The sequence below is a fragment of the Pseudorasbora parva genome, chromosome 16 (assembly GCF_024679245.1).
Source record: "Pseudorasbora parva isolate DD20220531a chromosome 16, ASM2467924v1, whole genome shotgun sequence".
Lineage (NCBI taxonomy): Eukaryota > Metazoa > Chordata > Actinopteri > Cypriniformes > Gobionidae > Pseudorasbora > Pseudorasbora parva.
In genome coordinates, this window is record NC_090187.1 from 7,937,872 (window position 1) to 7,965,371 (window position 27,500).

Genomic DNA, 27,500 nt, shown 5'->3' on the forward strand with positions numbered 1-27,500 from the left:
CGGGAGCTTCGTGCCCTGGATGTGCATCCCACAAATCTCAATCAACTGCAAAATACTATCCTATCAATATGGGCCAAAATTTCTAAAGAATGCGTTCAGCACCTTGTTGAATCAATATCACGTAGAATTAAGGCAGTTTTGAAGGTGAAAGTGGGTCAAACACAGTATTAGCATGGTGTTCCTGTTAATCCTTTAGGTGAGTGCATATATGTTGTGTGGTATTTATGGCTTATAAGCCATTATGAAGAGACAGAAATCCTTCATATTTAGATTTATTTTTTGACAGCATGTCCCTATATGAAATGATTTGCCAATCTCTGAGTAATTATTTACAGTAAGCCAATGCAAATCCAGAGTAATCATATTATTGGACACAGTGTGCATTATGATGTTATGAAAGTAGTCTGTGTCCAATGCAAATGTGAATCCAGTCTACCATTAGGTAGGATTTAAAGTATTCTGACATGAATAGCCCTAAAGGTTGACTGGTGCATTCAAATGCTTGAACCCGCATGAAAGATGATGTAGCCATTCTTGGCAAGAAACAGGAGTGCAGGTCTGGCCACCTTCACGACCTGCCCTTCTCCTTGGTCTGTTGGCCACGAAAGGCTCAGGGCAGCTTAAGAGGGAAGATTTGACAGGGATAGAGAGAAAAACATAGCTAATCCCTGTTCTGAAAAGAGTAATCTATGAGAAAGGGTTAGGAATAAGGGAGGAGAGACAGAGAAAAAAAGGAAAATTACTTTCTGTGATCCTTTGACAAAGGAAGTGAGGCTATCAGTCGAGAGATGCCGTCTAAATCCATAGAGGAGAAGAAAAGGTTTAAATATGATGTCTTTTTTGTGGTTTGTTTGCCCCTCTTCTTACAATCAGAGCTGCAACTCAGCCTGTTGCCTAAGACAAGTTTATGTTGTGCTTATTATGATTTCAGGTCCAAAAATCTCAGTGGGCAAGATGTGAAGTGAGACTAGTCTCCGGCACCTCCATTGATCTCTGTTGATCACAATCTTATTTGGTCATTTAAATGCTAATGACACGTCTAATTGTGCAACAGGGGAAACCAAATCTGATATGGAGCAGCCAATGGTGTGCTGCTCTTTGTCTAAGATAGGATCCTCTGTGATTCAGAATTACTGTTAAAAAGTGAGGAAATTACATTTAGGATATTATAATGATGTGTCTCCTTCATTAAACTAGACCCTAACTAAAATTGAATCCATCCATCCATCCATCCATCCATCCATCCATCCATCCATCCATCCACCCATCCATCCATCCATCCATCCATCCATCCATCCATCCATCCATCCATCCATCCATCCATCCATCCATCCATCCATCCATCCATCCATCCATCCATCCATCCATCCATCCGTCTGCACTATATTACCATAAGTATTGGTATGCCTGCCTTTACATTCACATGAACTTTATTCCCATTCTTAATCCATAGGGTTTAATATGGAGTTTCCCACCCTTTGCAGCTTTAAACAGCTTCAACTCTTCTGGGAAGACTTAGGACAAAGTGTAGGACTATGTTTATGGAATTTTTTGACCATTCTTCTAGAAGCGCATTTGTGAGGTCAGGCACTGATCACAGGACAAGAAGGCCTGGCTCACACTCTCTGGTCTAATTAATCCCAAAGGTTTTCTATTGGGTTGAGGTCAGGACAAACTTGCTCATCCATGTCTTTATGGACTTCACTTTGTGCACTGGTGCGCGGTCATGTTGGAACAGGAAGGTGTCATCCCCAAACTGTTCCTACAAGTTGGCAGTATGAAATTGGTGTGCTGAAGCATTTAGAGTTAATTTTAGTGGAACTAAGGGGCAAGGCCAATCTCTGAAAGACAACCCCACACCATAATTCCCTCTCCACCAAACTTTACACATGGCATAATGCAATCAGGTAAGTACCGTTCTCCTCGAAAACCACCAAACCCAGACTCGCCCATCGGATTGCTAGACAGAGAAGTGTGATTGGTCAATCCAAAGAACACGTCTCCACTGTTCTAGAATCCAGTGGTGGCGTCCTTTACACCACTGCTTCCGATGCTTTGCATTGCATTTAGTGATGTAAGGCTTGGATGCAGCTACTCAGTCATGGAAACCCATTCCATGAACCTCTATACGCACTGTTATTGAGCTAATCTGAAGGACACGCAAAATTTGGAGGTTTGTAGCGATTGACTCTGTAGAAAGTTGGCCACTTCTATGCGCATCAGCATGCACTGACCACGATTTGTGATTTTACATGGCCTGTTGCTGTTGTTCCCAATTGCTTCCACTTTGTTATAATACCACTAACAGTTGACTGGGAAATATTTAGTCATGAGGAAATTTCACAAATGCACTTATTGCATGGGTGGCAACCTATCACCATGCTTGAATTTACTGACCTCCTGAGAATTACCCATTCTTTCACAAATGTTTGTAGAAGCGTCTGCATGTCTAGGGACTTGATTTTATACACCCGTTGCCATGGAAGTGATTAGAACACCTGAATTTGATTTGGAGGGGTGTCACAATACTTTTGGCAAAATAGTATATCATATATTGAGGATCAGCAAAATGTATAATATTATATGAAAATACTTGAAATCGTACAAGCTAAATCACTGAGTTGCAACAATTTTCAGCTGCTGTCAAATATCTTCAAGGGAACTCAAAGCCAATACATGTTGTTTTGTTCTAAAATCAACCATGTCACAGCCCTGTCACTGTAACATGCTTTCTGCTAGTGCACGGAAGTTAAATTATTGCCGCAGAGCCTTTAATATCACTTCAGCTCTGGTTGTCAGAAGTCAATACCAGTCCACTTATGGGCCACACAGCTCTCAAAAATCAAATAGTGACACATTATTATCATACACAGGAACACATTTAGAATCAAGGAAATAGACTGCATCGATTATATATCTCTGTGGCAACATAAAATGAATTATTATCACAAACTCATCCCTAGGGATATAAATGATGCCTTATTGCATTGTGCCTTTATCTGTTTTCACAGACTGCCCATCCATTGAGAATTGAATCTCAGTGCTTGACTCTGCCAGCAGTGTTCTTCATGATCAGCAACCAACCTTTGTGCCATTTAGGTCTCTGTGATGACTAAGAATTATGGGAATCGACTAATTCTTACACATATCATGTTAAAGCTGTCAACATGCACTGAGTTCACATACTCGTATAGATGTGCCAGACTCATACAGATCGCAAGACTCTTTGTCATGACTTTGAAAAGCTTTGATTTGTACTTCACCTTGATTCAAGAACACTCCATTAATCTTTAATCAGCACATAAACATCACACTGAATGACACAATCAACTCTATGGAATGAATCAAGCTAAAGAATCATTTCTCACTTAGAGGAACCCTTCCCTCTCAGCATGATTTAAAAATGAAAAGTTTGTATTGTAAAGGATACATTATAATAGTTGTACTTTTGTGTTACTTTAAGTCGTTTTTTTTTTGTGTGTGTGTGTGTGTGTGTGTGTGTGTGTGTGTGTGTGTGTGTGTGTGTGTGTGTGTGTGTGTGTGTTAATTTGCCATAAAGTTATTATTCTTATTTTTATAACTTTATAAATTTCAGTTTTTAATGCTAAAAGAGTTCAAATTGATTTGTACTATTGCTAGCCTAATAACTCATAACTTTATATAAGCGATTCGTTATTAGGCTATAGTAGAATGTACAACTACTAATATATACATTTAATTCTAGTAAATGAAAGGTTAAAGGAAGTGTATGTAAGATTGTGAACAAAACTGGTACAAAACACAACATGTCAATATCAACATCAGTCGAGGGCTGCAACAACAACTTTTAAATGGCAATATCCTGACCGGACGACTGTTGTCAGTGATTTATGTATTTGAAATGAACATGGTTTCTTAATGTCTAGTGACATATCAGGGCCATTTTATGATTCATTGAAATACATTTCTTACATACAGTTCCTTAATTTATAAGTAATTATTGTGTTCTGTTTCAAGTTTAACTTATTTGCAAAATAAAAAGGATATGTTATTACTTTTACATATCCTTATCATCACACCAAAACATCAAAAGTACTATACTGATCAATGTTCTGAAACATCATTTGAGAAAGTTTCATTTTTCTATATCTAATGTAGTTAATAGGGTTTCTAATAGAAGTTCAAACATAGACAAGCACAGAAACAACAGCTCTATCACTGAAACATCAGCACAAGCAGACGAGGACTACTGTTCACCAGGGACATTTATTCTGGACATGCAGACAAAACATGCTTGCAAGGCAACACAAAGTGAGAAGAGAGACCAACGGAAGCAGGAAGATGTTATAGCATATTGAGCAGAGTTTTCAGTGGGTCAGTATAAAGTAGTTTTCGTTTTAGAAGTAAAACTAAACGAGAAACCTCTTGAGGAATGATTGTTACACAAATAACTTTTCATCAAAGGAGTGCATGATGAAAGTGCACACTTCAAAAAGCTCAACTTTGTAGCTTGCACATATCATTTAGGCCTTTCTTCATCTTTAGCTACTGCAAAGTCATCCGGAAACTGTACTGAGTTTGAGTCTGGTCAAAACAGTAAAATCTTAAGTTGAAAAAAAGAGAGAGAGAGAGAGAGAGAGAGAGAGAGAGAGAGAGAGAGAGAGAGAGAGAGAGAGAGAGAGAGAGAGAGAGAGAGAGAGAGAAAAAAAACTGAAGTTGAAAGTATATGGAACGAATTCATATAAACCTGTTTTCTGAGACTTTTTGACTTTTTATTATTTAATATCTTTTAATAGACTTTTAATATCTAAAACTAATCCCTCAACATGAAAGCAAATCATATTTTGCTAATTAAATCAATAAATATGTCACCCCACATCAAATTAAACAGTAGGACTTTTCTATGTGAGTTTGCTAAAATGTTTAAGAAACATAATCGAAAGTCTGAAACTTTGGTTCCTTTGCAAATTATACAGATAGATAGATAGATAGATAGATAGATAGATAGATAGATAGATAGATAGATAGATAGATAGATAGATAGATAGATAGATAGATAGATAGATAGATAGATAGATAGATAGATAGATAGATAGATAGATAGATAGATAGATAGATCTTTCTAATTGGTTCTTCGGAAGATCTCATGACTTACCCTGTGTTACCACACTCCCCTCTCTCCCCCACTGACCTTTTGTGGAATTCATCACAATATTTCCTAATCATGCTCAAATGCTGCTCACACAGAGCTCAACAGACAAAACTGGAGGCCATCATGCCACACAAAAACTCTATAAAGGGAAATTCAGAAAAGGGGTTGACTAGGAGGCTGTGGCCTTTACTTTCCTGATGGGGGATTCAGGCTTCTCTGGGGCCTCAGTCCCAGGGGCCTCTGGCTTTGTCACACAGCTATCAGCCACTGCAATGCTAGGATCCAGAGAGAGAGAGTGAGAGAGAGATAAAGAGAGAGAGAGAGAGAGAGAGAGAGAGAGAGAGAGAGAGAGAGAGAGAGAGAGAGAGAGAGAGAGAGAGAGAGAGAGAGAGAGAGAGAGAGAGAGAGAGAGAGAGAGAGAGGTGGGGGGGTTACTGAAGCAAAGCAGCAGAGAAAGACAGCGATACAGGCAGTGAGAGAGATACAGAGAGAGAGAGAGAAAGATAGCCTCATTTGTTCCTAATTCATTCCTCTGAGACAAAATCAGTGTGCTTTATTTCTCTCTTTAGGCGTGTGGATTGATTGCAAGAGAGAATGTGGGCAGATGCCAGGTCTTTAGCAGACTACTCCATCTTAGGTGCTGTTTCACTGGGACGGCTGAAGCGGATTGACTCTTGACACAGATAAAGGTGCGACTGGGTGTGTGTTAGAGCTACAGCGGAGCGCTTCGTTTTGACACTTATTGCAGCTGCACGGGGTGATTTACATTTACCGACAAACACAAGTGCTCCATTTACTGCAGGGTGGTAAACTCAGGGTTCTTGTGGGAAAATAAAAGCTCTGAGTTAAATTATGATTATTTGAAAACTCCCTTATTTTTCCTTCATAAATAATGACATTCATGGCAAACATAAGAAATTACATTTAGGCAGGGAAAACAACACAAAGCCGTGTGCACGCTGTGATTTAGTCCGTTATGATTGTTCCTTTTCAGACTGTACGAACATGATCCCCCGCTGTAAGCCATGTCACACTGTAAGATCTAAGTTGTCATTAATGTCAGACTGCACGATAGTCGAGGCGCGTTAAGACGCACCTGAGAAAACCTGTCCAGAGTTTTAAATCATCAATCAGTGATGTGTTCGGTGACAGTGGGGATTGAAAGAGTGGCTACAAACGAATCTCTAGTGCTCATTTTGGTCATGGTTTGTCTTGAAAAATTAAGACAATTTGACAGTCGTCCTAGGAGAAGTTACACTGCAGGACTGTGAGCTAAATCTTCTGACAGAATTTCATCTGAGGTAAAATTTGATCGCAATGCTCATTAATCGGCTGTCTGTGAACATGTCAAACTAATGATCAAAGACTTCAGATTTTCAAAATCTGTCTCAGATGGCCAAATCATGGCCAAAATCACAAAAAAATCCCAGCATAAATCACAGAGGGACAGCAAATGAAAGCAAACAAACAGATAAGATGCCTAGATATAGGGCATTTCAGAATGTTTGTAAACAGTCGGCACCAAGATACTTCCGGGTGGGAGAACATTGTGGTCACATTGGTGTTGATTAAAGTTGAAACTTTGACGAAAACGTGTTGTGTTTGGGGTTGCGCCGTCAGATATACAGCAAAAGGTGTAGGATTGTACCGATTTCCGAAAAAAGTAAATACATCCAGCACAACCTGTGGGTGAGGAGGCTAAAGCGAGTGGACGTCGTCAAAAGTGGCGTTACAGAGAAGTATTCTCAAAACAGTGCATCTACAAAATCATAGCAGAGCATTATTATCTTCAGCTGGGGAAATTCAAGACTAATATAAGTAAACTTTAGATCTCTTTTAAAGATCGAATTCATCGCCAGTCACTGCCTGAAGTAAAAGTATTTTAAGAGACCAGACTTCGTAGGCTACTGATCGAATGTCAATGGACTAAATAGGAAAAGCAAAACATAGTTGTAGGCTGATGGATGATTGATGCGTGTACCACATTGGTTTCATCATCACCGCGAGTTTAGTTTGAGGGAATGCCTAACGGAGTAGCGCTAGTCTACAGCATGCTATTCTTTTGACCGTCAGAAGCTCACGTCTGTGCCATCTGATCCGACTCCGAGTAACAGAAAACGATCATAGCCTTTTATAGTTAGATAACAGGGAAATAGACCATCTACGATTAAAAAATTATGGTATTAGACTAGCGCTACATCTACTATGCATCTAATGCTTCGGCTTTTGCCACCCGGAAGAACGTTTATTACTGTTGTGATGTCATGGTAAATTGTTGTATATAGATATGTACATGTACATGTATATGTTGCTAGGCAATGTGGGGGAGAGGACGCTGGCTTTGTCTGTCCGCCGCTTCTCCACCCACAAATCATGTTAACTGTTAAACTATTAGATTTAGATTTTATTTTATTTTCTTATGTTTGTGAATAGTCTAACAGTCAGAGCTACAATTGGGACTGTTGCTGATTGCTGGCAGCCACTGAGAGGACGTTGTTCGCCGTTTGCCTTTTTCCACTGCTTCTGTGATGTTTTTGTTTGAATTGTTGCAGTTGATTCTGGTTTGAAGGACATTTGACGTTGCTCGCCGCGGCTGCTCTTTCTTCTGGGTGTCGGCTGCTCACCGGTGGTCTCCTTCTGGCTTGAGCTGCATGGTGGCTGAAGTTTGCACCGGGCTAGCGTCATCAGCGTCCGGCATGATGTTGAGATGTTACACTTCTCGGCTGCTGAGTCTCGGCTGCGTCACTGTTCCGTCTTGCATTACGGCCGTGGAACGGCTTGGACTTCTGCGCTGACCCCGATGTGTCCACAGAAGTGCCCGGAAAACTTAGTTTGCCTCCTCCATGGGGCTGCAGCGATCCCATCATCTGGTGTTCAGCTTGTGTCTCATTTTTACTTGCTATTAATTTCTTTGTAATTTTTTTCCCATTGTTGCACTTTGAGATTCTTCGGAATGAAAAGTGCATTATAAAAAAATAAAATAATATATTATTATTAATACATGTGTTATCAGGGGAAAATGGCTGGTGAAACAAGAGTGCCCATGAGAAAGAAAAAAAAAATATATATATATTTTAAAAACTTTTTTTAAAACACATTAACTATGTTCAGAAGCATCTTTCCAGGGAATGTTTTTTAAAATCATTTTTAATTCATAAATATAATTGGTTTGAACACACTGGGTCAACTGGACAATCAGAGCACCCTGGGCTTTTCGGAAAAAAAGGGGCTTAGAAATGTAATGGAGGTACTACAGTAATGTACAGTATAATTTATTTATTTATTTTGATTAAACATTAAAGCTTGTTAACCTGTTCTGTAACCCAGTATATCCTACAAATGAATAAATGTACTTTTAAAATATCAAGCAGGTTTGCCTACATATAGTAAAAAAAAAATAAAAAATAAAAAATAATAATAATAATAATAATAATTATATATATATAATGAATGAATGAATGAATGAAAAAAAAAAAAAAAAAAAAAACATGTTCATCGTAAAATAAGTGTTTGGATGAATGAAGTCACTGTATGGATGAATTGCATTTTTATTGTATTTTACTGAAAATTCCAGACATTAAGTGCATGTCATTAAATCCGAGTGTCCTTGAATAACTGGAATGCTTTGGATGTTTTTTGTAGTTGAACAGACCAGCCCTCTTTAGAGCAAATGATGCCTAGTTCTGCTTCCAAACCAAAATAATTCACAAAATGAAATGGCATGGGTTCTGTGAGGGCCTCTCCAATGAGCATCATAATTTCATCACGGATATAATTAAGAACTCAGGTGGATCCTGTGCCAGATTTCATGCACCCTCACACTGGTTTGCCAGGGCGATATTCCCATGAAGGACAGAAGCCAGCGCTCTCCTGCAAGGGATTAATTATCCTCTCAGAAGGACAGATTACCACTAACTTTAAAATCACAATTTAAATGGGGATAAACTGTGATATGGTGTGTTTGCTGATCAGAGTGACTCATTATGGGTTGAAAGTGATATTAGTGCCTACGATTCAATGGTTTTGTGAAGCATGATTAAAGAAGTTTCTAATGTGACCCACTCGGGAAGCAGTAAGGGTGTTCAAGTCTCCGTATGGCAGAGAAGAAAGCCATATGTCCACACATTCAGCTCCTGCAATTCATTTTTTTTTTTTTTTTTTATGAGAGCAGGGGCTACATTGGATTTTGGCCTGCTCAATTGGCATTTTAAGAAGGTTCTCAGAGGGAATATTTAGCTGGGAACAGGTTGCAAGTCCTGTGCAATATGTTTCGGCAGTCTGGCCTAACAAATTAGAGTGGGAGATATTTTTAGGACTGCGTTACCCTGGACCAGATCAGGTCAGAAGTCAATGTTATATGATGTACATATTGCTGAATGATACACCATCAGCTGTCAGAACGTCTCAGTTACGAATGTAACCCTGAAGGAGGGAACGGAGACGTTACGTCGGAACGACTGATGTGATGAGATCCCATTTCGTCAGTCGCTTCGGCATAGTATGATCTTTCAGTCTAGTTCTGTAGGCTACACAATCATGGGGAAGACTGCTGACTTGACAGTTGTCCAAAAGACGACCATTGACAACTTACACAAGGAGGGTAAGACACAAAAGGTCATTGCAAAAAAGGCTTGCTGTTCAAAGAGCTAATGTGTCCAAGCACATTAATAGAGATGCAAAGGGAAGAAAAAGATGTGGTAGAAAAAAGTGTACAAGCAATAGGGATAACCGCACCTTGGAGAGGATTGTGAAACCCATTCAAAATGCGGGGGAGATTCAACAGGAGTGGACTGCAGCTGGAGTCAGTGCTTCAAGAACCACTACACAGAGACATATGCGAGACATGGGTTTCAGCTGTCGCATTCCTTGTGTGAAGCCACTCTTGAAAAACAGACAGTGTCAGAAGTGTCTCACCTGGGCTTAAAAGGACTGCTAAGGGGTCCAAACTTATGTTCTCTGATGAAAGTATATTTTGTATTTCCTTTTGAAATCAGGGTCCCAGAGTCTGGAGGAAGAGAGGGAAGGCCCACAATCTATGTTGCTTAAGGTCCAGTGTAACGTTTCCACAGTCAGTGATGGTTTGGGTTGCCATGTCATCTGTTGGTGTTGTTCCACAGTTTTTTTTCTGATGTCCAAGGTCAACACAGCCATATACCAGGAGGTTTTAGAGCACTTCATGCGTCCTGCTGCTGACCAACTTTATGGAGATGCAGATTTAATTTTCCAACAAAAATTGGCAGCTGCACACAATGCCAAAACTAGTACCTGGTTCAAGGAAAATGGTATTCATGTCCTTAATTGGCCCACAAACTCGCCTGACCATAACCCCATAGGAAATCTATGGGGTATTGTGAAGAGGAAGATGCGATATACAAGACCCAAAAATGCAGAAGAGGTAAAGGCCACTATCAGAGCAACCTGGGCTCTCAAATTGTATTGGTCTTAGGTCATATTTCTAATTTTCTGAGATATTTGGGAATTTCCTTAATTATCAGTTATAATCATCAAAATTAAAATAAATAAACATTTAAAAAATATCAGTCTGTGTAAAAAGTTTAACTTTTTGAATGTAATTAGTGAAATAACTAAACTTTTTGATGATATTCTAATCATTTGACCAGCACCTGTACGTGGCAAAATATTGACACCCTAAACATGACGAGTCAGTTTAAATGCATGTGTTTTGGCACGATTGATTTAATAATTAGCAAATTGCATTCATCATTGCGAATAGGTATGCTAATTCTAGTACATGCTATGACTATCCATTATGACATGTAGGCATTTTTATATTTATGGTCACAGTTATAATCATTTACCTTTTAAACATTTTTCATATTTAGAAATGTTTGTGTGCTGCTGCGTGGCCCTGTGTGTGTAATAAGCAGTGTACGCATGTTGTGGACCCGCCTGTAGGTGCATCCCAATAACAATAAATAACAATTAAATAACAATAAATAGTGACTTTATGTTTCTTTGAAATAGCAACATGGCAATAATGCATCTGAACACACCTCATTTTCATATCCATGGGCGAACAGTTAGGTATGAGTACATTTGTTATTTCAAAGATTAGTTCACTAAAACAAAAATTACATTTCCTGATAATTTACTCACCCCTATTGCATCCAATATGTTCATGTCTTTCTTTCTTTAGTTGAAAAGTTTGAATTTCTTCAAATAATGGACTTCAGTCACAGCCAACAGGTTAAACGTCCAAGTCAATGCAGTTTCAAAGGGCTTCGAAAGGCTTCTGAGGCTCTGCACGATCCCAGCCGAGGACTAGGGTCTTATCTAGCGAAACCATCTGCCATTTCCTAAAAAAGTTTTACATTTATATAACTTTCAAATGCATGACTTCTGTGTTGTTAATCTTTACTGCTTATGAAGTCATCAAGTCACACTTGTGCAGTACGTTGAATTAATGGTCCAGTGTTAAAACAAACGTGCAAAGACTAAGTCAAATGCTCTTTACAAAAATAAAAGTAAAAAAATTATGTCGGACAATTTTAAAGTTGGAGGAGAACATCGGAGGGAGTTTTTCACCAGGGGTCAGTACTTCCACCTACATGACATGACCTTCCATAAGTCACACCCAGTTAAGAGGAACAACACCAAAGTCACACATTTGAGCTTAAAAGGTGGTTTTGCTAGATAAGACCCCATTCCTTGGCTGAGATCATGCAGAGCCTCTGAAACCCTTTGAAGCCCTTTGAAACTGCATTGATTTGGACCTTCAACCTGTTGGTTGCAATTGAAAACCATTAGGTGAAGAAAAATCCTGGAATGTTTTCCAAAAAAAAAAAAGTAATTTCTTTTTGACTGAAGAATGAAAGACATGAACATCTTGGATGAGATGTGGGTGAGTAAAGGATTAGGACATTTTAATTTTGAAGTGAACTAATCTTTTAAAGGGGGGGTGAAACACTCAGTTTCAGTCAATCTCATGTCTATCTTGAGTACCTCTAGAGTAGTATTGCATCCTTCATACTAAAAGTCTTTAGTTTTATTATATTTATAAAAGAAATATAGGCTGTACCGAGTCTTTACGGAAAAAAAAAAACGAGCGCCTGGAGGCGTATCGTGTGGGCGGAGCTAAAGAATGAAGATTGCGCACAAAGCGGTGATGTCCTCAAGCGTGGAGAAGAAAACGCTAACCAGATTCAACTAATACATATATGATCCAGAATCAGATCCGGAGGATAAAATAAATTGAACAGGAGGAGCAACAACAGCAGGACGTCTGTCTCTGTGGTATGTACTGTATTTAGTGGCCTGTCAACATTTGTGTGTGTTTACTCTCAGTTTATGAGGACATGATTTGGTTTATGGACTATTGTATTCGACTAAACCTTAGCAGTAGCAAGCAAAACGGTTTTGCACATCAGACTAGTGTAATGTTATACATAGAACAACAATGGAGAAACATTAGCGCATCTGAATGACGAAGCACGCTTTGTGAGAATGTTATGTTTGGGTGGTTTTACAATAAAAAAACTGACACCTATATTGGTCAGCTAAACAAATGTATTTAAACACACACCATACATCGCATGCTCCATTGATAAATTAACTAACGTTATACACGATCGTGTTGTTTACTGATGTTTACTGACGCGACGATAGCCAACAGCATAGACATTTGAAGCAGTTTTACTCACCGCTCCATCAAAAACACACTTCTTTGGCAACTGTTGATTTCATGAAGTCCTGTGACAGCAGTGACCGTGGAGATCCACTTTTGAGATGCGACTGAAGCGTGATGTGACGCTTCTCGTAATTTCTGCGTTCAAATCGGTTCAAATGCAGCGCTGCCTTCCCGGAATGCTGTGCTGAAGCATTGAAGTCACTTGATGTCACCCATAGGAATAAAGTGGAGCGCGGTGCCACAGAAATGTTGCTCAGACTAGTGGATCTGCACCTGAGAGCAGTGTTTATGGGCCGCGTGCATTTCCTCTCTCGCTCTGGTCATGCGCATGCGCACCCTTCCGGGAGAAGAGCCCGTACGGTCCATACAAGGCCCATAAATGTGATGCAGGACTTAAAAATATGATAACTGCGTATGAAACTAGCAAAACGCCTGGCGCAGCATTGCGTGTGTGATAGGGCCCATTAAAATATAAAATTATTATTGTCTTATAAATATAGCTTGTTAAGTATGTCTTTTTTCATTTTTAGACATTTTTTTATTCTAAAATAAATAGTATAGTATTTATATGTGTACTGGTATATTTGCATGTATTTTAAGCATCATTTAGCAATTGTATTAATTGTTTAATTGCTGACTTATGTCATTTTGCATTTTTTTTTCAACTCAGCACACTATGATTACTCCAGATCACTTGAAGAGATACAACCTTTTTTAAGCACTTCTTCAGTTACAATGCTTTTGAGAAACAGTAATTCTAAGATGATTTGTACAATTGTTTCTTATGATGCTTTTGTGAAATGTTCCCCCAGAACTATAACTTATCATAACAATAACTGTCAAAACCAGCTACTGTTAATCATGCAGATAATCAGGGCCAAAGTTTTCGGTCTTTCCAAGTTCCCATGTAGCCTTGAAGTGTGCGCTTAAAACCGGCTATCAAGTGTTCTGTTTATCAGGCATGCTTTGGGATTTGACAGGTTCTGGTGCTAATCTGATGTGCCTCCTGCAATCAGCCCTGATTGAAACACCTGTCTCTCAAACCAAGAAATGGACAAATCAGGTCTACATAGCAATCAGGAAGGCTCTTAAACAAATAGGTAACATGCTCTTAAGCAATCAAGTGCATCCACTACCATAAAATGAGAGATGCATTCATAAATGCTTCTTTCTAGGATACTTTAATCGTGATGACCCCAAAGTATTGAAGGTTGTTCTTTCATTGAGATACCCAGAAGACAGGATGATATGCAGAGTAATAGGCCTGCTTTCAGAGACAGTCTTAAATGTTCACTTCAGGGTCATCATATCTGGAGTGTAAATATTTTTAGTGACAATGACAGGGTTTGTATTACTGTTTAAACTGTCTCTTCTAACCTCAAAAGCAGTCTGCATTCATATAAGTTAATACATGTCATCCACAAATAATTTAAAATGCATTTTTTGCTGTTTGGTTAAATAGTAAATGGGATCTATGGATCCCAAAGATTGGGCTTAGGGTACTTGGTCATTTCCAAGTAGGACTGGCCTGATACATTGAATATTAGCAATATGGTTGCAATATCTTTGCTGAGGACATAACATTTTGCTTCAGTATAACATTTTAAATGTAAATGTATGACTTGGATTGTGTTGTCTCACAATTCCAATTGCAAGTTAATATTCTTTTATATTCTAACTTTATAACAAATGTGAGATTTTATTTATTTATATTTATTTACTTTTATTTTTTTAAAGTTAAAGTTACATTTTTGGTCAAATACTAATCCATAAATCCCATCTTTAAAAACTTTAAATATCTTTTTAAATTGAAAAAAAAAAAAAAAAAAAAGAATCACAATAACCTTTTTTATGCATCCGTATCACAGTAAAAATGAAAAAAAGATTCACTTATGAAGACAGTAAGCAAATGTCATGACTATGATACCATAGAGATGGATGCTTTCAAACAAAGCTACATACTACAAAGTTTCTGAATTGACATCCATTGACATGTTTTGAGTGTGAAAATACGATAATTGACAGTTATGATCATAGCAATGCATGGGACAAATGATTATTATTTTCAACGACCTTCACTGATTTCTCAATGTTAAGTGGTCTCTTATTTTTTTTCCAGTGCGCTCCGCCTCTCTCTCTCTCTCTCTCTCTCTCTCTCTCTCTCTCTCTCTCTCTCTCTCTCTCTCTCTCTCTCTCTCTCTCTCTCTCTCTCTCTCTCTCTCTCTCTCTCTCTCTCTCTCTCTCTCTCTCTCTCTCTCTCTCTCTCTCTCTCTCTCTCTCTCTCTCTCTCTCTCTCTCTCTCTCTCTCTCTCTCTCTCTCCTCTCTCTCTCTCTCTCTTCTGTGTGTGTGTGTTCATTAGTTCATGTTTTTCTATCCCAGTGGGGACTTGAGGTCCCCATGAGGAAACAAGCTTATAAATCATACATAATTAGTTTTTTTGAAAATGTAACAAAAGCAGAATGTTTTGTGTGATGGGTAGATTTAGGGGTAGGTTTAAGGGGATATAATATACAGTTTGTACAGTATAAAAAACATTATCTCTATGGAGAGTCCCCTCAAAGATAGTGAACCAGACGTTTGTGCGAGAGTGTAATATCATCAAATTTTGAAAAATATTGAGGTACATTTTTGCTATATCACCCAACCCTATCTCCAAGTCAAAACTGAAATATAGACATAGATCATATGATTAGAAATATGCTCAACAATAATTTAAACTAATACACTATGTATTACTATGTTTATTATTATTATTACACTCTAAAAATGCTGGGTTAAAACAACCCAAGTTGGGTTGAAAATGGACAAACTCAAACAACCCAATTTCTGGGTTTGTCCATTTTTCGACCCAACTTGGGTTGTTTTTAACCCAACGTTTTTTATTACAGATTTATTTTCTGTGAAATCACACAAATGAAATTAAACTTCTGCTCGATGCTTCCCCTGTGTTGTAGATATATCCCTGCAGCAGTGAAAGCTATTTCATAAATTGGTGGGGACAAAATTGGCCATTGCAAAAAGTGTCCACAATCATTGTCACCTGTGAGTGAAGTACTTACAGATCGTTGTCCGTTTCTGTACGGGGCTTCTTTCCTCTCCTGTACACCATACATATTGTGACCACCACTCCTACAATCAGACCGCCAACAACCACCACTCCCAGATGCCAAATATACCGCCAGGAGGACCCTGTGGCATCGGCTTTTCTGCAGGAGAAAAGAAAGAAAGAGAATTGTGAATTGTCTCAATTAGTGGCTGATTCATCCCATCAGAAACAAACAACCTGAATGACAAATATAAGAGGTTCCAGGCTGACAGAGCACCAGCTGACCACAGATAATGAAAACATCACTGTGTTACACTCCTTCATTCCTGCATAGTAAATCAGCCTGAAGAAAAACGCACTGTGGATCAAAAATTCTCCTTTATTTTATTGTTTACTTCTTTTACTCAAATACATAATTTACGCAACAATTGGGCTTAAAATTGACAACAGATTTCACAGTGAAAGCCACATTCCATTCACAAAGTCGATTTTTTAAGAGGCACGATGCTTTAAGAGTATTTTGATGTGCATCTGAGTGCGAATGCAAAAAAAAAAATGGGCAAGGACTTGATTCAACGCAATTTAGGATGTGAATGTTGCCCTCACAAATGCTTGTAGAAGCAGGTTTAAACGAAGTCCTTCATACATCACCAGAGATAATTGTCGTACGAAGATTCAGTTAAAACATTTTTGATACAAATTTACAAGGTCAGAAAGAGCTGAAACATATGCATGGGTGAATCATTCACAATAAGTCATTTAATATTTAAATATTCATTTGAATTGAATTTCAATTAATTTGCCAAATGTATTTATTTGGAATTTTCATGTTTCATGCTATGCCAACTTAAAAAAAAAAGAAAAAAAGATCCAACACGTTTACATAAAACACAAACAATTTCTGTCATTTTGTTACCTTCAACCTTCTGCAAATTAAAAATTCACTCCACTTGGCCAATGCCCACGGGAATATAGGCACTTGAACTTGAATAATTTGAATAAATTTAGCAAGTGCTTGTTCTGAATTTGTCCATAATTTTCTGGCCCATTCAGAGCATAAGCAAGAAAAACTCACTGTTCAGAGAGTCAAGCTAGTCTGCAGTCTAGCAAATTCAACCTCTTTAAGTTATTCTTGATTGTGCCGATGAACACCACGTTGTGTGAAAGAAATTGCTCTTGCTTGGGTCGACTGTAAAAACACAAAACGAGAAACACCATGAGACAGGAGAGACGTGTCTTTGATGTCCTGCCTGGTGATGCTGTTAAAGGGTTAGTTCACCCAAAAATGAAAATTCTGTCATTAATTACTTACCCTAATGTCGTTCGACACCCGTAAGACCTTCGTTCATCTTCGGAACACAAATGAAGATATTTTTGTTGAAATACGATGGCTCTGACAGGCCTTCATTGACACGAATGTCATTTCCTCTCTCAGGACTCATAAAAGGCACTAAAGACGTCATTACAAAGCCCATCTCACTACAGTGGCTCTACAATCATTTTATAAGAGAATAGTTTTTGTGCGAAAAAAACAACAACTAAATAAGAACTTATATAGTGATGGGCCGATTTCAAAACAAAGTTTCAAACGTTATGATTCAGTGAATCGATTCATGATTTGGATCACCAATGTCGCATGATTTGAGCAGTTTGGCAGTTTGATAAGCGATCCGAATCATGAATCAATACGCTGATTCACAACCGTTCTAAACTTTGTTTTGAAATCGGCCCATCACTATGTAAATCGTTATTTAAAAAAAAAAAAAAATTTTATTTTTTTACGCTCAAAAACTATTCATGTTGCTTTATAAAATGATGGTAGAATCAATGTAGTAAGATGGGCTTTGTAACAACGTCTTTAGTGCCTTTTATTTATGAGTCTTGAGAGAGGAAATGACATTTTCATTTTTGGGTGAACTAACCCTTTAAAGCCATTTGCAGTGTTAAATTAAAATTACTATTATGATTAGGCTACTTTTATTAAATTAATATTAAAATTAATTTGCCCCAAAATATTTCACAGCTCATCAGCATATTACCGACTCACTGCGAGGATATAAAGACTAATTAGATTAGCTTACTCCTCATCTCAAAATACTTCTCGATTCACGAAAAATACAAATAAAAAGATTTCACAATGTTCCAAAGGTGAAATATTAAGAAAATAAATGTGATTAATCTCTCTCATCGTCTCTAATATGCACCACTAATGCAGCGTAAGAATTAATTTTTAAGAGTTGATTTTTACTTTCAGTTTCTGTAGTGAATAATTAACTGCCGTTTGAGACTTCTTAACTGGCATAACTCTCGCGCAAAGTTGGCACATTGCTATATGATATCCACAGGCCCACCCTCGCGTTGTAAGATGCAAATGTTTTCTGAAGTGGCATTTGTCTTTATCACCATTTGCTCACAAAATGATGGAAAACAATTATTCACATTTCAAGTGTGTCATTTTATAGTGATAACAAAATTAAAGCTAAATAAGTAGCCTAAATGAAAGAGAGGTAAAAACTTAACATTTCGGCAAATACTTTGCTTATGCAGGTACAAACAAACTAAAATACCCCCCCCCCCCACACACACACACACACACACCCCACACCCCCCAATTTGAGAATTAAATGTTGCCCTAGTAATAATAGTAAATTGTGAATAACTACAAAGTAAATTGAATTTCTTGAATTGAATTTTCTTGCGGAAATCCACCATAGCAATCTAATTATTGTTAATGGTGCTAAGGTAAGGAGATAGTTTTAAATACTGACTGGTACTTGCTCAGACATTTATTTTGGATCATTTTTAACCAAACAAAAAAAGGTTGGTACTTAACACAATAAAGGACTCCAGCTTTAACTACATGCTCTTACTAGGGTTAGGGTAGGATTAGGGTTTTATTGAAGGTCAGACTATGGTGAGTACATAAAACATATGTAATAAGAACACTGTAAAATAAAGTGTAACCCTTTTTCATTTATCAAATTGGAATTTACAAGGCATCATGGCAGGGAAAACTTTCAGCAAATTCTTAAAGTCGTGATATCATCTTTTTCATTTTTAGGTGAACTATTCCACCGATTATCCAAACAAAGTGAAATAACAAAGAACAAAAAGAAACTCCAGTTGTACGTGTGAGTCACAAAGCAAGGTGAATAACACTTTAAAAGATCACTGTCTTAAAGGTTGCGAGAGGCTACATTCTCACAACCTTAGAGACTGAGAGCAAATAAATGTGTGAATATCAGTCGATGTTGTTGAGGTGTGAAGGTAAAAGGGGTTCTTCTGTAATCCTTGCATCAGGGCTGATAGCAGCAGTTCCCTTTGTATTCAGCGGATAAAAACACAAAATCTGTACTGCAGTGAAAAGATCACCACAGGCTAATAATATTAGCTTCTTGCTAAACTGGACCATTAACTTTTCCCCCTAAGTAAATAAGGTTGTTATGAGTAGCAGTAGACCAGTCACATAAATATTGTTTAAGATCAGCTAAAAGAATCATTTTGTTTATGAATTTTTTATTTTTAGTAGGCTCAGTAAAAGTACATGAACTTGGGTTAGGTTCTCTCCTTGAGAGGGCTGTAATTTTAGATGTTAATATTTATACAAAATTCCAGCAAAAACAATTGGACATAATGCATTCCAGCAAAGGCACAATCTCTCATGTAACCCAGCTGAGCAGCTGTTCGTGGGTGTAAAGCCACTGGGTTTTTTTGGCAGAATATTGGGGCAAATATGTTATAAAGACTGCGGCAGCTGTTGCTGACTTTATGATTGGACCATAAACCAATTTGTGTCAAAAACAGTCAATGTTGGCAACAAATGTCAACATAGCATCCGATTCTACTGTCAAGGGTATCAAGCGGTGCAGTGTGACTGATTTCCAGAAGGGGGTGAGAGTGTTCACGGTGGCACCATATGTGCTACAGTCAGTCACATGCCGTAATTTGTCTACATACACTAGACTACCGATCCAAATTATGTTCAGACGTGCAACACTTAGATTTAATCACCAAATACAGCAGATGACAGAATTATTGCAGACAGGAACCAGGCCAAGAAATGTAATATAACTGAACACAATAAGTGAAAGAAAAGCTCTTTGTGGCTGGGGTGATATATTTCTATCGCTCCTGTCATAAATAACTTTTAATTATTGCTGTTTAATGGCATTCCGGCTTGTTTTGCAAGAATTTTTGTGCTTCCATGACTTTCTGGGAGATTGCACTGTCATATTCTGAGTGCTGAGTGTGATCGATTTGCTTGTTTGACTGATTTACATGCAAGAGATTTTACAGCCAGGAACATTGCACTGCTTGGTGGTTGATCTTTTATAGTTCAAAAGACTTTGTGAAGGTCTCAGGTATGTTTCAATTAAATGTCTGATTCGCCTCCGTTTCTCAATTACATTATGAGAGCTAACAACAGATGCAAACGAGAGATGTTTTAACATGCTGTAATGTTTTAAGCTAAACTTATACTTTTTTATTTACACTCGCCTAAAGGATTATTAGGAACACCTGTTCAATTATCTAAACAACCAATCACATGGCAGGTGCTTCAATGCATTTAGGGGTGTGGTCCTGGTTAAGACAATCTCCTGAACTCCAAACTGAATGTCAGAAGGAGAAAGAAAGGTTATTTAAGACATTTTGAGCGTGGCATGGCTGTTTGTGCCAGGCGGGCCGGTCTGAGTATTTCACAATCTGCTCGGTTACTGGAATTTTCACGCACAACCATTTCTAGGGTTTACAAAGAATGGTGTGAAAAGGGAAAAACATCCAGTATGTGGCAGTCCTGTGGGCAAAAATGGCTTGATGATGCTAGAGGTCAGAGGAGAATGGGCCGACTGATTCAAGCTGATAGAAGAGCAAATTTAAAAATACATGTTTTGACATTGTAGTTACGTTTTTAAAATTACCTGCATGTAATCACATCTGTAAATCATTTCTGTAGTCAGAAACTTCCCTTACACCTAACCCTACCCTTAAACAGACCCATACCACCACACCTGTCCCTAACTTTACCGTATCCCACCTCAATATCAGCAAAAGTGTTTTGCAATACAATATGAACACAAGTACATTGTACTTATGTTTTGATGTAAGTACATAGTAGTTAAGGTCACCTTATATAAAATGGGGCCTAATTCGTAATACATAATACACACATAATTCATACGTAAAACTGAATGTTTTGAGGAAGCTCTCGCCACAAGTTACAACCCATGTTAATACTGCAAAAAATATAAAATGCATATGTGCAACAGTCCGGTACGCTGAAGTAGATGATGAAGGTCAACAAAAATTATTAAATCTTTAAAGGTGCACTATGTAGGATTTTTGCAGTAAAATATCCAAAAACTACCAGACCAGTGTTATATATTTTGTTCAGCTGAGTTCTTACAATATCCCAAATGTTTCCACCTATTTGTAACTTGTGAGAAAATTGCTATTTTTAACCAAGGAACCCGGGACGTCTGAGGGAGTCGCTTGTCAATTGCGTCATATCTGCGTTACCATCACTTTCCGGGTTCAGCGAGCCGTGTGTTGCACAACATTCACATTAGTGGCCTTGCTCAGCTCCCTCAACACTCGGCCCTGCTCTGCTTCATACAACAGTAACATTAATAATTGCATCCAAGAACATGATTTCTGCCCGAGTCCTATCCCGATTATTTTCCACCAGCTGTCAGGGGGGAAACCACATGTCCCAAGATTCTGAGCTCAAACTTAGCATCATCAAACTACACCTTTGTTTTGAATAGTGCTCTCTAGCAGACGGAAATAGTGCAGCTTTAATAAATAAATCCAAAACATAACACGCAGGAAATCGACAGGAAAAAAGAATAGCACAACCATATGAACATAAATGAGGAAGACGTTTTCAACTTTTTTACATGCGTTTTGGCAATTTTTTACACAACAGCGTTTTGTGGGCAATGTTTTAAAAACAATACCTTTACCGTCTCCATGTAAACAACAAAAACGGCAATCTGTGAAAACGGTAATGTCACACGCATGCGTATTACATGTTCACGCATGCATATTACGTGTTCGCAGGGTGGTTCTTGACAAAGCGACATCTCCATCTACTGGCCTGACATGCATAATACAGCCATTTTAGTCATTTTAGCAGATTCTTCATCTGTTTTTAGAACATCATTGCCGTGTAAACATATAAAGGCTTGAATAGCAGGGAAACTAATCAAATGAGTAAATAATTACAAAGTATGACAACAGATGAGGATCTATGGAAACTAAAAAGGAACTAGGGGGTGTTACATGACAACGTGACAACGATGATGGAACTTTTTTTTGCAGATTACAACATTGTCAAAAATAAAAAATAAAAATTGCATAAACGATTAAAAATGCTGTATTATGCATATCAGACCAGTAGTTGCCGATGTCACTGTGTAATAAAAAAAAAAAAAAAAATGATGGGCTATAGACTGAACACGTAATATGCAAGTACATAAATGATCTGAAATTTCACAAATTCACGTTTTGTAGTTTACATAGTTGATAATGTATAATGTATCGTTTTCCAACACTTGCACTTTGAAAACACAATCAAACTGAACAGAACCTAACATAACCCTAACACATACAGAAAAAAAGTATAGAGCAGGGGTTCTCAACTCTGGCCCTCGAGATCCACTTTAGCTCCAACCTTGATCAAACTCACTTGCCTGTACTTTTCTAGTAAGCTTGAAGACCTTGATTATATTGTTCAAGTGTGTTTGGTTGGAGCAAAACTCTGAAGGGAAGTGGACCTCGAGGGCCAGAGTTGAGAACCTCTGTTATAGAGCTTTGAAATTAAAATGGTTATCTTGAAGAATTTGATGAGAAATCTCTGAGTTTTGATTATAGCATTTGGTATCTTGGAAAATCTGACCACAGCTTGAACCATTATTGAGATCTCGGCCCCACTTTATATTAGGTGGCCTTAAGTACTATGTACTCACACCAAAAAATAAGTACAATGTACTTAGTGTGTTCAAATTGTATTGCAACACACTTTTGCTGATATTGAGGTGGGATACGGGTAGAGTTAGGGACAGGTGGGTCAGTTTAAGGGTAGGGTTAGGTGTAAGGGAAGTGTCAACAAATGTAACTACAGAAATTAATTACAGACGTAATCACATGCAGGTATTTTTTTAAATGTAAGTACAATTTAAAAACATGTATGTACACAATAAGTGCATCGTATCAAATGATTAATTACAATGTTAGTACATAGTAGTTAAGGCCACCTAATATAAAGAGGGTCTGAGATCTCTGCTAAACTTCTAGGGTTATGTTTACATTAATCTGGATACATTTGAAAACAGTTTAGGATAACTACTTACACACTAGCGTTTTTTGTGTGTTTTCCAAAAGTTTCATGCAAAATTCACCTTACTGCATGTGTGTAAAACCTCATAAAATCTTACTGAGATGATATAGACGGTAAAAAGTTATCATGCTATTCTGCTGGCAGGATCATTTTCCAGTCGCGCTCCATTATATGTTTGGTCTAAAATGTGCCGCAGGACAGCAAGTTTGAGTACATTTTCTATCATCTTTGCAGGACTGCGATATGAAGAGTGTATTTTAGCAACTGTGTGAAAGTACATAGAACATATCAGGCAAAATACCAGTATAAACACAGATATCTATTGGTTCAATATGCGCCCCATGACTTTCACAGTCCAAACTACAATGGGAAACAGTGTTTTGAAATGTATCCATTTTGAAGAGCGTTTTTAAAAAGCTTGTTTTTGGTAATAAAAACACGTTCTTATATGGACAGAAGGCCAAAAACTTAGAGAAAAAAGATGCATTTTCAAACAAAAATATATTAGTGTAGTGAAGAATGTTACTAAAAATCTGCATGTATGGGGAGTTCTATGAATCCAGAGCTGTATTTGGGGAACCCTTATCTAGAGGAGAAACATTTAGGATTAGCATTTTCTTTAAATCTATTTGCTGTATAGACAAACAATTGAGATATTAAAGAGATCGAATTTGAATGTGTATTTCATATGAGTTCTAACTCTACTGGTTTGAAATGTAAGACTGCTCTTTGCAAGTCTAGTGTCTAACTCTAGAGTTCCAGCCAAGAAAGACATTTGGATCTGATATTACATGTCTAGAAAAAAAAGTTTTTATTCCCTTTCAACAAGTAATTGGCATGTCCCAAATATGCAATATGAAATATGGATATTATGTGATCAAATTATATGACTATCATTGTTGCTAAGAAAGGGTGGATCTGCCCTTAGATGAATCAGTATTTTTATTAAACTCTAATCCTCAATCACTGGCTGATCCAAGATCATGAACATATATTTAAAAAGTTTCACACTTGCCAAAAAAAGTGTATGCATACTCGCTGATTCAATAGTACTAGAAAGGCAGGCAAAAAACAGAATAATGCATTCTCATGAATCTTTAACTGCTGAGTACTTCATCAAACATCAAGGCACAATGACTTCCAGAGATCCCGGATTGAATGGCAGAGCGGCATTAGGATTCCATCCTCAAACAGAGTCTGCCAACCTCAATAAGGCAAACCTGGGGCAGAATCAATGGCTGCTCCCCTAGTGCTGCGAGAATCTCTAAACACTTTCAAGACTCTGCTGGGTAAGACTCCTATCTATAGCCCCAATGATGTCTTCATTATTATCTGACCATGACTGTCTCTCTCGACAGGACAAGGCTTCTGTCCCAAGGGTGTTTTTTCCCCGATAGCCTCTGATCGCTTGGCTGACTCTCTCTAGAACACAATGACGGAAACTCGGAGTACCACTTCACATAAAACCAAACAATGGCAGCGCAAGCCCCCAAGAACCGTGATCCGCCCCCACACCGGCGAGCATTTTGCTTTACACTCAGCGTGGAGAGTGTAAGCGATTACATGTCACTTTGGAAGGACTGCTTTTGGGGCCCATTCTGACCTCAGATGCTGTGCTTCCTGCTGGCTACTTAAAAGTCAAGTTGTCTGAAACCTCCAAATGAAGGGAAAAATATATATATATAAAAACGAATTTCTGCCCCCAATGCTGTTAAAATATCTGAAGGACACTGGAGTGTACCTTATTGTGGTAAGTGGCAAGTATTTTTCCCTTACCCCATGTCGTGGGACACCCGTAATGTCTTTGTTCCTCTTTAGAACACAAATGAAGATATTTTTGTTGAAATCCAATGGCTGAGAAAGGCCTTCATTGGCCACAATTACATTTCAAGACCCATAAAAGGTATGTAAGACGTTGTTAAAAAGCCCATCTAACTACAGTGATTCTACAATAAATGTATTAAATGACGAGAATAGTTTTTGTGCGCACAAAAAAAAAAAAAACTAAACAACTGTGTGTGGCCGATTTCAAAACAACGCTTCCTGAAGCTTCGGAGCTTTATGAATCAGTGGGTAACACTGTGGAATAATGGTCATTAGTTAACATTAGTTAATGTATTAAATAACACGAACTAACCATGAGAGGAACATTTGTTACTCTTTTTACTCATACTTGTTCATCTTTGTTAACGTTAGTTCATAAAAATCCAGCTTTTCATGGTCTGTTCATGTTAGTTCACAGTGCATTAACTAATGTTAACAATATTTTAATAATGCATCAGTAAATGCTGAAATTAACAAAAATAATTAAATGCTTTATAAGTGTAGTTTATTATTAGTTCATGTTAACTAATGTAGTGAACAAATATTAACTAATGACCATTATTCTAAAGTGTTGGGAACACTTTAGAATAATGGTCATTAGTTAATATTTGTTCACTACATTCAGTGTTTTGATTCATGATTCGGATCGCCAGAGTCTTGTGATTTCAGCAGTTTGGCAGTTTGACACGCGATCTGAATCATGAATTCATACGCTGATTCATTAAACTAAGGCTTTAGGAAGGTTTTTTTTTTTTTTTTTAATCGGCCATTTCTTTAGAAGTAGTTATTTAGGTGTTTTTTTGCGCACAAAAACTATTCTCATCTCTTCATAAAATTATTGTAGAACCACTGTATAGTGAGATGGACTTTATAACGACATATGTAGTGCCATTCATGGGTCTTGAGAGAGGAAATGTTATTGTTGTCAATGGAGGCCTTTCTGAGCCATCAGATTCCAACAACAAAATATCTTCATTTGGGTTCTGAAGATGAACAGAGGTCTTACGGGCGTCGAACGAAATTAGGGTAATTATTGACAGAATTTTAATTTGTGGGTGAACTAACCCTTTAAAGTGCAGTTGCTGCCTTGAATTTATAAGTACAAACAATTTGGCTGGTAAGTAAATAGTTAAAAGTATTTTTTTAACTAATGGAATAAATATAAATATACAGTAAGTTGTCATGACTTATTAATAATATGATCCACTCAATTAAAAGATTATTAGGAACACCATACTAATACCGTGTTTGACCCCCTTTCCCCTTCAGAACAGGTTTAATTCTACATAGCATTGATTCAACAAGGTGCTGAAAGCATTCTTTAGAAATGTTGGCCCATATTGATAGGATAGCATCTTGCAGTTGATGGAGATTTGTGGGATACACATCCAGGACACGAAGCTCCCGTTCCACCACATCCCAAAGATGCTCTATTGGGTTGAGATCTGGTGACTGAAGGGGCCATTTTAGTACAGTGAACTCATTATCATGTTCAAAAAAACAATTTGAAATTATTTAAGCTTTCTGACATGGTGCATTATCCATCAAAGGATGGGTGTATGGTGGCCATAAAGGGATGGACATGGTCAGAAACAATGCTCAAGTAGGCCGTGCCATTTAAATGATGCCCAATTGGCACTAAGGGGCCTAAAGTGTGCCAAGAAAACATCCCCCACACCATTACACCACCACCATCAGCCTGCTCAGTAGTAACAAGGCATGATGGATCCATGTTCTCATTCTGTTTACACCAAATTCTGACTCTACCATCTGAATGTCTCGACAGAAATCGAGACCCATCAGGCAACGTTTTTCCAGTCTTCAACTGTCCAATTTTGGTGAGCTTGTGCAAATTGTAGCCTCTTTTTCTTATTTGTAGTGGAGATGAGTGGTACCTGGTGGGGTCTTCTGCTGTTCTAGCCCATCCGCCTCAAAGTTGTGCGTGTTGTGGCTTCACAAATGCTTTGCTGCATACCTCGGTTGTAACGAGTGGTTATTTCAGTCAAAGTTGCTCTTCTATCAGCTTCAATTAGTCAGCTCATTCTCCTCTGACCTCTAGCATCAACAAGATATTTTTGCCCACAGGACTACCGTAAACTGGATGTTTTTCCCTTTTCACACCATTCTTTGTAAACCCTAGAAATGGTTTTGCGTGAAAATTCCAGTAACTGAGCAGATTGTGAAATACTCAGACTGGCCCATCTGGCACCATCAACTATGCCACGCTCAAAATTGCTTTTCCATTCTGACATTCAGTTTGGAGTTCAGGAGATTGCCTTGACCAGGACCACACCCCTATATGCATTGAAGCAACGGCCATGTGATTTGTTGATTTGATAATCGCATTAATGAGAAATTGAACAGGTGTTCCTAATAATTATTTAGGTTTGTGTATTTTACAGTGTACACATGTAAGATAAACTACTACATAACAAAAACCGGGTAGGAAAAGTAGAGAGTTCTTACGCATCAAATGTCTTTATTCCCCCTTAAAAATGTGATTTTGTTCTG

At 37.8% G+C, this 27,500-nt stretch overlaps 1 protein-coding gene across 1 annotated transcript in view; it reads right to left on the bottom strand.

Annotated features, from left to right (window-relative positions):
- The window catches only part of nectin1b (nectin cell adhesion molecule 1b), a 321,725-nt gene that overhangs the window by 73,574 nt on the left and 220,651 nt on the right, over nucleotides 1-27,500 (bottom strand). Inside the window, 2 exon segments of the mRNA XM_067419324.1 lie at nucleotides 15,840-15,945; nucleotides 15,948-15,986. Coding sequence (XP_067275425.1) covers nucleotides 15,840-15,945; nucleotides 15,948-15,986 — 145 coding nt within the window.